Source organism: Ranitomeya imitator, chromosome 1, assembly GCF_032444005.1.
Source record: "Ranitomeya imitator isolate aRanImi1 chromosome 1, aRanImi1.pri, whole genome shotgun sequence".
In the NCBI taxonomy this organism is placed as follows: Eukaryota; Metazoa; Chordata; class Amphibia; order Anura; family Dendrobatidae; genus Ranitomeya; species Ranitomeya imitator.
The window spans coordinates 13,485,383-13,499,134 of record NC_091282.1 but is presented as its reverse complement, the minus strand read 5'-3'; the positions used below and the strand labels follow the sequence as shown (position 1 = coordinate 13,499,134).

Below are 13,752 nucleotides of genomic sequence, written 5' to 3'. Positions count from 1 at the left end.
TTACGGTGAAGGACCTGTGGTGACGTCACGGTCATGTGATCAGGGGGCGGGGCTGAACTGGTTGTGTGCAGCTCGTGTTCTCTGGTGTCAGCCAGCAGCAGATTTCCCGCCATTCCGGTGAGATTACAGGAGGGTTTGTGGTAAATCTGTGAGAGGAGAGTGTGGGGTGAGATCAGAGCTGTTCCTGTGGAGGCTCCTGCTCCCTGTGACTGCGGCTCCTCAGTGTTCGGGACGTTAACCCCTTAGTGACGGAGCCAAGTTGCTACTTAACCCCTTCATGACCGGAGCTGTTTTCGTTTTTCGCTCCCCTTCCTCCCAGAGCCATAACTTTTTTAGTTTTCCATCACTATGGCCATGTGAGGGATTATTTTTTGCGGGACGAGTTGTACTGTTGGACGACATCATTGGTTTTACCATGTTTTGTGAGAGAAAACGGGAAAAAAATTCCAAGTGCGGTGAAATTGTAAAATAGTGCAATCCCACACTGGTTTTTTGTTTGGCTTTTTTGCTAGGTTCACCAGATGCTAAAACTGAGCCGCCATTGTGATTCTCCAGGTCATTACGAGTTCATAGACGCCAAACATGTCTAGATTCTCTTTTATCTAAGTGGTGAAAAAAAATTCCAAACTTTACTAAAAAAAATAAATTGCGCCATTTTCCGATACCTGTAGCGTCTCCATTTTCGTGATCTGGGGTCGGGTGAGGTGTTATGTTTTTGCGTGTAGAGCTGACGTTTTTATTGATACCTTATTGGTGCAGATATGATCTTGTGATCGCCGTTATTGCATTTTAATTCAATGTCGCAGTGACCAAAACAACATAATTTTGTCATTTTGACTTTTTTCTCGCTACGCCGTTTAGCGATCAGGTTAATCCTTTTTTTCATTGATCGGGCGATTCTGAACGCAGCGATACCAAATATGTGTAGGTTTTATTTTTTTTTTTTTTCTTTGAATGAGGTGAAACGGGGGTGATTCTAACTTTTGTATAATTTTTTTTTTTTCATATTTTTAAAACATTTTTTTTTTTTCTTTTGCCATGGTTCAATAGTCTCCATGGGAGGCTAGAAGCTGCCACAACCCGATCGGCTCTGCTACATAGAGGTGATGCTCAGATCGCTCCTATGTAGCAGAATTACAGACTTGCTATGGCTGCCAACCACAGGGTGGCGCTCACAGCATTCCGCATCAACAACTGTACAAGTCTCAAGGACACCTCTGGTTGTCATGCCGACGATCATGTGACGGGGGTCCCCGATGCGCACGTTTCTGGCCGGATGACCTGAAGCACTCGCTAATTGTCGCTGTCAGCGTTTGACAGCGGCATTTAACTAGTTAATAGCGGCGAGTGGATCACGATTCCACCCGTGCCTATTGTGGGCTCAAAACAGCTGACATGTCCCAGCTCACCGCCGGAGCCCACCTCAAAGGGAGACATACTGACATCGCCGTACTATTCCGTCCAATGGCAGCAAGGGTTAGGCCGGCGTCAGACTCGGCGTATGAAAATACGGTCGGTTTCTACAGCCGTAATACGCAGAAATGTTCCCAAAATAGTGATCCGTATGTCATCCGTAGGCAGGGTGTGGCAGCGTATTTTACGCATGGCATCCTCAGTATGTAATCCGTTTGGCATCCGTACTGCGATATTTTCTCGCAGGCTTGCAAAACCGACATCTAATGGATTTATGGGCTCAAATGTTCGTTAAAACATGTATACAGTCTATATATATCCACTATATAATTGTCTAAGGGTCACTTCCGTCTGTCCTTCTGTCTGTCACGGTTATTCGTTCGCTGATTGGTCTCGCCAGCTGCCTGTCATGGCTGCCGCGACCAATCAGCGATGCGCACAGTCCGGAAGAAAATAGCCGCTCCTTACTCCCCGCAGTCACTGCCCGGCGCCCGCATACACCCCTCCGCTCACAGCGGGTTAATGCCGGCGGTAACGGACCGCATTATGCTGCGGGTAACACACTCTATTACCACTGCTATTAACCCTGTGTGACCAAGTTTTTACTATTGATGCTGCCTATGCCCCCTATGGGGGCAGATTTATTATCACAGTTCCGCTCCAGAATATAATTCCAAGATGATGGTCAAATGGTATTTATGTTATATAACCCCTACGCAGATGAATATAATGAGATCTGTATCTTACACGCCCTTTCCCAATCAGTTTGCAAAAAATATATGGGCGAGTGTCCTTTACCCTGGCAGTTAGAATATCCTTATGTCACGCTGCTTCAGTATGTGGGTAACCTTTTGTTGTGTGCACGGACAGAGCAGGAAGCCATTGTTGCCACTGTTAGCCTTCTCAAGTATCTGGCAGATCTGAACTGTCGGGTTTCGGCCTCGAAACTTCGGTTCTGCCTTGGTCAAATGATATTTTTGGGTCACTGTCTCCTTCAGGGTGCCAGACACCTCACAGAAGAAAGAAAAAAGAAAAATAGCAGTCAGCTACAAAAGATGAGACTGAACTCCAGCGTTTCCTTGGACTATGTACTTATTGTTGTCAGTGAATACCGGACGCATCCCGCATAATGCAACCTCTCTACAATGCCCTGAAAGACGGTTCAAGATATGCTGATGATTTTGGCAGATTCCACACCGGATACACTGTTACTACGGAAGACACTTTAGTGCACGCAGCTGCACTCCCTCCCTGTCAGGACAAGAAGCAGAACTTCAGGCTCTGTCTACTGCATGTGTTCTGGCCAAAGACAGGCGGGCTAATATATACACGGACTCACAGTATGCATTTGGTATTGCTCATGGTTTCGGAGCCCTATGGGCCAATCGAGGGTTTGTTACTACTGCCGGGACTCCAGTGAAGAATGCTGAAGCTGTTAAAACCCTCATGGACTCAATCAAATTACCTACTCAGGTGGCCATTATCAAGGTTAAGGAGCACGGTCCTAGGAACAGTCCACAGGCTGGTGGTAACGCCTTTGCGGATATGCAAGCAAAAGCCGCTGCTCTTCTGCCTGTTAAACTAACCATACCAGCTATGGTGACCACACGCTCTCAGCGTAAACAGTTACAAGAAACACTGACTCTACAGGAACCTGATGATCTACGCCAGACTGAGGTTTTCTGCCAGAACCGGCGAGACCGCTTAATGACGATGCAGAGAATGTTTCCAAAGGAAGAAGTGAAACAGTGGACGGCTGATGGAGCATGTATGGACAATGGTCTCTGGAAAAAGGACCAACTTGTGTGTCTCCCTAAGCGGATGTACCCTGCTATTGCCACGTTGGCACATGGGCCCACATATCGAGGAAAAAAGAAAAAAAAAGAAAACAGGCCCTTGACCTGGTACAAAAATTCTACTGGGCTCCAGGTATTTCTACAGTCCTGACAGCACTCAACCGTGCATGTAACATCTGTCAGACCTGCAATCCCGGTCAACTTCAACGTGTACCCCCAAAGTATCTTGCTAAGCCCGACTATCCTTTCCAAAGGCTCCAGGTGGACCATATCACGTTGCCTAAGTCTGGAAGGTATGAATATTGTCTGGTGGTTGTCGACATGTTCTCCAGTTGGCCAGAAGCATTCTCCGTTACCAACGTGACTGCAAAGACCACAGCAAAGAAACTGGTGATGGAAGTCAAATGCAGATATGGTGTTCCAGAAGTTGTTGAAAGTGACCAAGACCCGGCCTTTTCTTCTCATGTGTATCAGGAGGTTCTGACAATGCTTGGATCCACTGTAGCCCTCCATACTCTCCACAATCCAGTGGGAAAGTTAAGAGGCTGAATGGCACACTGAGGGGACAATTGACCAAATTGATGCAGGAGACTACGGCTCCATGGCTAGGGCTCTTACACATTCGTACTACCCCTATTGCAAAACATGGCATGTCCCCATATGAGATATTGTTTGGTGCTAGGTTCTCAGTTGCAAATTTCAGTCTCAGTAGTTGTCAGAAGAAACTGACCGTGCTGTTCAATATGTTATTCAGCTTAGTAAAAATGTTGCTAACACCCATGTTTTAGTTTCTTCTTCCCTTCCAGATTCAGCAGAAATCGACACTTGTCACAATTTGAAGCCTGGTGGTTTTATGGTCGTGAAAAGCCATGTCAGAAAACACGGACTAGAACCCTTGTATGACGGTCCCTACCAGGTCCTCCTCATTATTCCTATGTCAGTAAAACTTGAAAGAAAGAGCACCTGGATCCACGCTTCACACTGTAAAAGAGACCGGACCAGCGTTTAGTCGCAGCAGTGATTAAAGAAAAATGTTGTTGTTTTTGGTCCTAGGGCCAGGGGCTATCCTCGCCCCTACCCTTTCGGCCCCCATTGTAAATAAGAATTCCGGGGCCACTATTCTCTGGGTAAACCTAACGACCCCGGTAAATATCTGGCGATTTGATTTCTGCGATGTAGTCAAGTGCCTCGAGACTCAACAAGTGGTAGAGGGAATCATCCAGTTTTATATATGTGTTACCAGAGATAACAATAATAATTGTTATTATTGGTCAGATGCTGCCTGGAATACGGGGTATGATTGGGGATATAGACCTAGTGAAGCCATGTCCCCTAAGGATGGAGAATGCATCTAACAGCCCTTTTACAACCACCTAGGGGCTGTAAATGGGGTAGAAACTGTCACCCCCTCCTCCTGAATCTTGAAAGCCCCCAATCAGCTGACCTGCAGACGTTTGTACTGGGAAGATATTTTCATAATGTGTTTAATGGTGGATACTATGGGAATTTAGGCCATATACAGCTCCAGGATATTAGCTTCAGACCAACCAAGGCCCCCGTTACCAGTACACCTAAAACAGGCCCAGGTGAATGTTTGCAAAATGTAGTTAACGAAGTAATCCCCATTCCAGGTCTCAGTTGGCAAGAAGTCTTCTCTATAGAAACACAAACAGCCCCCAGAAAAAATTTATGGTTAGAATGGGTAAGATACAATGTGAAAGTCCAGAATATCTCTGTAGGATGTATTGCTTTTGCTGCAGCAAATACACATCTATACACAGATGCATTGTCTTTTCCTGATGACAATACCACTGCCTGTGTTATGAATCTGTTGAAGGGTCTAAAGTCCACTGATTGCTCAGACTATGTCCCACTAATTCATGAAGAACCCAAACTAAAGGTCCCAGGAGGGATAACCGTATTAGCTGATAATTATACCTGCTATAATTCCCATGACACTACAGGTACACCAGTAGGGGTCTTCGAGACAGGTTTCTGCAAAGGGAACAGCTCCCTAGATACTGACTTGCTAGCTAATCATACACAGTATATGTACAATATTTATTGGTTCTGTGGAGATGGTAAGCTCCGTCCTAGGTTGCCTAATACCTGGACAGGTCAATGCACCCTTGTTAAACTAGCTATGCAGTTCAAGATTTTACCTTGGGATCCAGAGACACCTGATGAATATACCAGAAAGAGGAGAAGTCTCGATCAGCTCCATATGAGTTATGAAGAAGATCCATTAGTATATGTCGATGCTATTGGAGTGCCAAGGGGAGTGCCTGACCAATTTAAAGCCCAGAACCAGATCTATGCTGGCTTTGCTTCCATAATCCCACAGGTGCAGATTAACAAAAATGTTGATTGGATCAATTATATATATTACAGTGAACAAAGGTTTGTCAATTTTACCTGTGATGCTTTCCAGGGTATTGTTGAGGAATTGGGCCCTAATACTAGAATGACCCTCCAAAACCGACTAGCCCTTGATATGATTTTAGCTTAGAAAGGAGGAGTCTGTGGGATGGTGGGAGAGGAATGTTGTACCTATATCCCTCAGAACTCTGGGGTAAATGGAAAGACCATGACAGCTCTTAAAAAGATAAATGGGTTAGCAGCAGAATTAAAAACTAATGCTGGAGTAGACACATCTTTCTTTTCCGGCTGGTTGGGTGGGCTCAAAGGATTTCTTCAACAAGCTTGTCTGGTACTGATTGCTCTTCTTGTAGTTGGATCGATAATCCTCTGTTGTGTTATCCCTTTGTATAAAAAGGTTATTGCTGAAGCAACTCCGACTGGCACCTTCCTCAACCAAGAAGTAGACCCACCATAGTACGATGGCACTGATCCAGAGGAGATCCCTAAGTACGTCCCCCTCAAGAAGTTAGACAATACCCCCTATTCTCAGATGACGCTAAGAGATTTAGTTTAGGGACAGCGGGAGAACTCCATGTGAAGCTAGTGAAGGGTTCAGCTGCCTGGTGGCCTCTCACAAGGGGAGAGCTTCTGAGGTGTCTGGATGAAGAAATCCACCTCCTCTTTCCCCATCACATGGACAGTCTCGAAGGATCTTTCTTTTTAGGGAAAAACTTAGTGTTTAGGGGGGATTGTCAAGGTGAAAAGATATATTTTCATACAGTTTTTATACTTTTATATTCTTATGCTGTGAAACAATAAGTTTTTTCCCTTTGCTTGCTGATGCAAATGTAACTGTATTTAAGATGGCTGCCAGTATTCACCTTTGCCCTAGTTTGTTTCTGTTGAGAAGCTAGTTTCGTTTATGAAGCTAAAGTATCACTTCTGTTGAAATGGAAACCTGAGTGACGTGGAGACAGGAGGATCCACCAGATGACGTCAGAACCAACCAGAGAGACTGAATACTAGACATATATTGCTTAAACCCCGCCTAAACCCGCCCTCTGCACACCTTCCCCCAATAGACCATATAATGCTGTGTAACAGGAAATAAAGTCAGTTTCTGTGACGTTCCTACTACTTGTAGAAGCACGAGCATGCACTGAGATTGAACCAGCATTTTACATACATAGTAACATAGTAACATAGTTAGTAAGGCCGAAAAAAGACATTTGTCCATCCAGTTCAGCCTATATTCCATCATAATAAATCCCCAGATCTACGTCCTTCTACAGAACCTAATAATTGTATGATACAATATTGTTCTGCTCCAGGAAGACATCCAGGCCTCTCTTGAACCCCTCGACTGAGTTCGCCATCACCACCTCCTCAGGCTTATCCGGTACCAATGCTCTTAATTTAATTTGGAATGACTGGTGAAGGAAGAGTATTGTCGTGATGACCCCGACAATACTACGTGGCTGGGCAATATACTACGTGGCTGGGCAATATACTACGTGGCTGGGCAATATACTACGTCGACATGCATATTCTAAAATACCCGATGCGTTAGAATCGGGCAACCATCTAGTGTATATATAAATATTTTATATATATATATATATATATATATATATATATATATATATATATATACCATTAAGTCATATATATATATATATATATACTGTATTTATATTTAATTCAGTGCGAGATAGCAGAAAAGCCGGTAATTCAATTGCCGGCTTTTTCTTTCTCCTTCCTAAACCCGACATGATATGAGACATGGTTACATACAGTAAACCATCTCATATCCCTTTTTAGTGTTAGTGTTAGTAGTGTGTATGTGCAAAATTTGGGCGCTGTATCTTGTAAAATAAAGGGTTAAATCGTGGAAAAAAATGGTGTGGGCTCCCGCGCAATTTTCTCCGCCAGAGTGGTAAAGCTAGTGACTGAGGGCAGATATTAATAGCCTGGAGAGGGTCCATGGTTATTTGCCCCTCCCCCCCCCCGGCTAAAAACATCTGCCCCCAGCCACCCCAGAAAAGGCACATCTGGAAGATGCGCCTATTCTGGCACTTGGCCACTTTCTTCCCATTCCCGTGTAGCCGTGGGATATGGGGTAATGAAGGGTTAATGCCACCTTGCTATTGTCTGATCGGCGGAGGAGGCTGCAATGGAGTTTTGTGGCTTTTCCTCCAGATTCCTCCTGATAAATGTTGATATTTGGCAGAATTTAGTGATTGTCGTTCTGACGTCCCCCTGTGATTTCCATCTTCTCCTTCATCATGAAGACGCCGGCAGGACGAGATCCCTCCAGCTGATCCAGTGTTCATCCCTCCTCCTCCTGAATGACCCCGAGGATGGACGAGGACAGGGATGAGACCACCAGAAGATTATTCCACTTCGCCCTGGAGATCATCTCCCTGCTGAGCGGAGAGGTAACTCCTCTACATTTCTATCAGCTTTATTGTGTTCTGTGACAAGTCCGACATCCAGAATAGAGAGAAGGATTCTTTACTGTAAGAGCAGTGATTGTGTGGAGCTCTCTGCCCGGAGGAGTTGTCATGGGGATTCCCTATAAGAGCTTTAGAGGGGCCGGGATGTCTGTCCGGAGGGGAATAATATTCCCGGTTATGGCCCCAGATTACTGGAGACGGTTATTGATCCCGGGATTTCTACTGATTGTCAGATCTGGAGTCGGGAAGGAATCTTCTCCCTAAGTGTCTCTCTCCATACACAGGATTACACAATAGTGAGGAAGACACCGGGGGGCGCTGTGACTCCCATCATCCATCTCCAGGAGTCAGGAGGGCGGAGCCCGGGCCCCATCACAGAGCCTCCCCCGCACTCCCTGCTACATGAGAGGAACAAGAAGATCCTGGAGCTCAGCAACAAGATGATTGAGCTGCTGAGCGGAGAGGTGACTGCTGGGAGATTATACTGGACTGGAGGATTCTGGGTGATGAGCGGAGAGGTGACTGCTGGGACATTATACAGGACTGGAGGATTCTGGGTGATGAGCGGAGAGGTGACTGCTGGGAGATTATACAGGACTGGAGGATTCTGGGTGATGAGTGGAGAGGTGACTGCTGGGACATTATACAGCACTGGAGGATTCTGGGTGATGACCGGAGAGGTGGCTGCTGGGACATTATACAGCACTGGAGGATTCTGGGTGATGAGCGGAGAGGTGACTGCTGGGACATTATACAGGACTGGAGGATTCTGGGTGATGAGTGGAGAGGTGACTGCTGGGACATTATACAGGACTGGAGGATTCTGGGTGATGAGCGGAGAGGTGACTGCTGGGACATTATACATGACTGGAGGATTCTGGGTGATGAGCGGAGAGGTGACTGCTGGGACATTATACAGCACTGGAGGATTCTGGGTGATGAGTGTAGAGGTGACTGCTGGGACATTGTACAGGACTGGAGGATTCTGGGTGATGAGCGGAGAGGTGACTGCTGGGACATTATACAGGACGGCACTGGAGGATTCTGGGTGATGAGCGGAGAGGTGACTGCTGGGACATTATACAGGACTGGAGGATTCTGGGTTATGAGCGGAGAGGTGACTGGTGGGACATTATACAGCACTGGAGGATTCTGGGTGATGAGCGGAGAGGTGACTGCTGGGACATTGTACAGGACTGGAGGATTCTGGGTGATGAGCGGAGAGATGACTGCTGGGACATTATTCAGGACTGGAGAATTCTGGGTAATGACCGAAGAGGTGACTGCTGGGACATTGTACAGCACTGGAGGATTCTGGGAGATGAGCGGAGAGGTGACTGCTGGGACATTATACAGGACTGGAGGATTCTGGGTGATGAGCGGAGAGATGACTGCTGGGACATTATTCAGGACTGGAGAATTCTGGGTAATGACCGAAGAGGTGACTGCTGGGACATTGTACAGCACTGGAGGATTCTGGGTGATGAGCGGAGAGGTGACTGCTGGGACATTATACAGGACTGGAGGATTCTGGGGTGGGATGGGGTCGAGCGCACAGGTTGTGAGGTGCGATTTGGAGAGGAGACAATTAAGCCCCCCTTCAGTGATGTTGGATAGGGAGGTTATGGGGTTTGGGCATTGGTCTGGTGTACAAAGGGGTTGTGGTGGTTGAACAATGAAGATTTGCCTTGTTAGGTCGATCTTATTTTTAAAGTGTGTGGCAAAGTCCTCAGCAGAGATGAGGGAGGTTGGAGAGGGCAGTGAGAGTGGAGGAGGGAGTTAAAGGTTTTGAATAACTGTTTGGGGTTGTAGGATAGGGAGGATACGAGGGTTGTGAAGTAGGCCTGCTTAGCAGAGGTGAGAGTAGATTTGAAAGCGAGTGTTGCCTGTTTGAATGCTGTGAATTTGACTTGCGAATTTGTTTTTTTTTCAAATGCCTCTCTGCAACCCTGGACACTTGCCATAGCTTTTTAGTGGTGTTATTGTGCCAGGGTTGTCTAATGATAAGTCGCACTCTGCTATGAACGAGAGGGGAAACTGTGTCAATAGCTGATGCGAGAGTGGCATTGTAGAAAGTAGAAGGAACGAAGAGCTAGCACTCGACTATTTACAGAGTTTGATGGTGCAAGTGAAAGGAGCCAGTGGACCCATAAATACTTGAAATGAAACAAAATCACTGCACTCATCCAGTTCAAATACATTTTGCTGAAGTGAACATTTTATTTGGGATATGATGATGAAGACGAAACGAAAGGTGATAGGCCACTCAGTGGCCTTGATCACAATAAAGTGCTGTAACAAAATAGAAAAAAAGACAGTGTATCAACACATAATTATTTACAGTGCTACAGTACTATATACAAATTATACAGACATAGCTAAGAGTTCTTTATACAATCATAGAAACTATAGAGAATATAGAAAACATGTCAGGTATCCATGAATAGCAAGCGAGCAGGTAAAGATTATAATAATCCTGCGACCTATGTTTTAAAAAAAAGTCATTAAACAGAGGAGATGATGAGAAAACGCCACGTGTATATATTGTAGAAAGCAGCGGCCCTGTCTGTGTCGTGGAGTGAGGATATGGATGCCAGTGGTAGGATAAAGTCAGAGAGTGTGTGGGTGTCTAGGTGTGCAAGGTTTCTGCAGGGGTGCACATGTTGCTGGACGTAGGTGACCGGTGAGGAGAACAGGGATGAGAAGGTGAGCAGATGGTGGTCGGATAGAGGGAGAGGGGAGGTGGTGAAGTTAGAGAGCAGAGACGGGTGAAGACCAGGTCTAGGGTATGTCCGTCTGTGTGGGTGGCTGAGGAGGACCACTAAGTCCAAAAGATGAAGTAAGGGATAGAAGTTTGGAGGCTGTTGACTGAAGGCCATCAGTGGGGATGTTGAAGTCACCCATCATGATAGTGGGAATATCAGTGGAAAGAAAGTGAAGGAGCCAGGTGGAGAATTGGTCAATAAAGGCAGTGGCCGGGCCCGGAGGTCGGTATATGACGGCCACTTGGAGATTGGAGTGAGAGTAGATGTGGACAGAGTGGACTTCAAAAGAGGGGAGGATAAGGGAGGGTAAAGGTGGGATTATGTTAAAGGTGCAGTTTGAAAAAAGGAGAAGGCCCACTCCTCCACCGTGTCTGTTGCCGGGGCGAGGGGTGTGGGTGAAGTGGAGGCCGCCATAAGACAGCGCAGCAGGGAAGCAGTGTCAGAGGGTGTCAGCCATGTTTCTGTGAGGCCGAGGAAGGCAAGCTTGTGAGAGAGAAAAAGGTTGTGAATCACATGAAGCTTATTGCAGATCCAGCGGGCATTCCAGAGTGCTCCAGAGAGAGGGAGCAGGGGGGTGGGCATCAGGGGCACGGGATTTATGTTGGAAAGATTGCGGTAGTTCATATTAGATAGGGAGCGGTAGGAGGGGGTAGTAATGGGAGGTATGAGCTGTGGGGGTCCAGGGTTGGGAGATATGTCACCAGCAGTGAGGAGAAGCAGAGAGAGGGAGAGCAGGTGGGAGAAGGAGAGTGGGCAGCTTGTTTTATGTTTTATTAGGACAGATTTGAGGTTTGAGGCGCAGGTCAGCAGAGGAGGTCAGGTGGGGAGGAAAGAAGGAAGAGGAGATGATTATTTGGTTAGGGTGCTGGGGTTTGTGGATAGCAAAGGAGAGACCGAATTAGTGGAGCAAACACTGTAAGGGCATATGTAAACATGGTGAAGGGTTAATAGCAAAGCTAGATCCGAGTAAAAATAAGTGATTACTCAGCAGACATACCCAAAGACAGATACATAGAGTGGGGTCCTGACTCCGGCCGTTGAAATAACTGCGGCGTCTCGATGCTTAGCTGCCGTGATGCTTTTCTGCAGGGATGTGCGTGCCTGACCCCACACGCGTGCCCCCCTCAAGATGCTACTAAATGTGTTGTGCTGATTGTTACATCTGATATATCAGGAGGAAGATCCGACTAAGAATAAAGTGAAGGAAGAGACAGAAGAAGAAGTGATGACGAGGGGGGATCAGCCGTGTGTGAGTGACGGGAAGGAGGAGATTCTGGGAGATGTTTCCACAGGTGTGTAATAATGACCGGCACGTGATGATGATGATGACTGGCATGTGATATTGTAGTAAAATCTATGACATGGATGGAAACAGAGCTCAAGTAACATGGGAACAGCAGGGGGAAGACGCCTGGACACATCTCTGACTCCCAGGTCACTACTGTGAACAATGTTGTCAGAGTATTGCGCCACTTTTATGGACTGACAATAAAACATACAAAAGCGCAGATAAAATGGAATTTACAGGAATAAAAGGTTAGGAAACATCCTTTCCTGTATGACTTCTTTATGTGGCAAAAGTAATGGGAGAGGGAAAAAAACCCTCCTCCTCCCCTTATGCTATGTTCACAGTGTTTTTATTGCATTTTTGCGCTTTTTTAATGGTGAAAAAACACTGTAAAATGACTAAAAGACTCGACATCCTACTTCTTTAAAAAATGCAGCAGTTTTCCATTTGTCAAGAAAAAAAAGGAATCGTGTGCATGAGATTTCTGAATTTTTGGGACTCGTAGACTGCTGAAGCCTATGTGCAAGACCTATCAAAAATGAGAAGGAGGGAATGTAAGACCCCCCCCCCCCCCGGAATATACGTAGAATAGGGCCTCAGAAAACATTTCATTTAGAAGGAGTGGGACTTCTGAGGCCAAGAACAAGGAGTCCCAGATCCAGGGGCACGGGATATAACTAGCACAAGGACCTTCAGGCATCGGACTCCATCTAAGGTGGGCGCCAGTTCCTCCTGTGCCGGCTCAGAGCCTCAGGCAGCCCACAAGGCTTCACATAGATCAAAACTGGGGTTCAAAACATGTTTTTATCTCCTTGGAGACCTTTGCCAATGAATATTCATGTGGGGTAAAGTTCTCCAACCCATCCTGGGGACAGAACACCACCAGTCCTTTGTCCATTTATTCACACAGGAGTTACATTTGGGTCTTTCTCCCATTGTATGACGGCATCTTTATTTTTATTTTACACAGAGTTGACTCAGATCTAAGGCTTGCAGGCCGCAGTCACTTCTCCCTCCCTGCTTAAGGTTATTCCGGGGGTTTTATTCCTGCCGGGGTCATGATAACTAATAGGCACATCTGTATTCCCATGCACCCTTTCCACCCTAAAATGGGGATACAGTTCATGTTTTTTTTATTTTTCTTGTTCTCCTCCTGCTACACCATATTAACAGGGTTATCAGGCGGCCCTCGCAACACATTTTTTTGAGGACCCTCAATTACAAATTTTGAAGGGCCATCAGGCAGCACTCACTCATAATTTTTTGAGCACCATAAGGTGACCCTTAGTCATACATTTTGGAGAGTCAGCAGGTGACTCTAAAATTAAATTCATTTTCAGGGCTACATATTTTATTTAACAAAATTAACACCATACAGTTTGCAGGCGGGAGCACAAGAAACATGCTCATCCATGAGTCCCAGGAGACAAGTGATCCCACACTTGGACACTCTGTGGAGTGAGTCTTTACATTTCCATTTATTGATTCTGGCCTCTCACCCTGCACATTTCAAGAGGGACATGAGATCGTACTGACGAAATATCTGTCCATACGACCACAATAAGCCACACACCCCACAGAGGTGGCCTTTATGGAAGAGTGGGTAGAAAAAAGCCTTTACTTATACAAAAAAATTGTAAGGCTCATTTTGAGTTTGCCTAAAGATGTGTGGG

At 46.0% G+C, this 13,752-nt stretch overlaps 1 protein-coding gene and 1 long non-coding RNA gene across 2 annotated transcripts in view; both read left to right on the top strand.

Moving 5' to 3' along the window:
• The first annotated feature begins 58 nt into the window (after nt 1–58).
• On the top strand, nt 59–8,489 carry LOC138657486 (uncharacterized). The gene is made up of 3 exons (XR_011317058.1): nt 59–117; nt 7,862–8,008; nt 8,311–8,489. It is a non-coding gene; the product is annotated as an uncharacterized lncRNA (long non-coding RNA).
• Nucleotides 8,490–9,293: 804 nt separating this feature from the next.
• LOC138658325 (zinc finger protein 271-like) overlaps nt 9,294–13,752 on the top strand; it is a 102,217-nt gene continuing 97,758 nt past the window's right edge. The window contains exons 1-2 of the mRNA XM_069745794.1: nt 9,294–9,521; nt 11,966–12,083. Of these exons, the coding sequence (XP_069601895.1) occupies nt 9,294–9,521; nt 11,966–12,083 (346 nt within the window). The remainder of the gene's footprint in view (nt 9,522–11,965; nt 12,084–13,752) is intronic.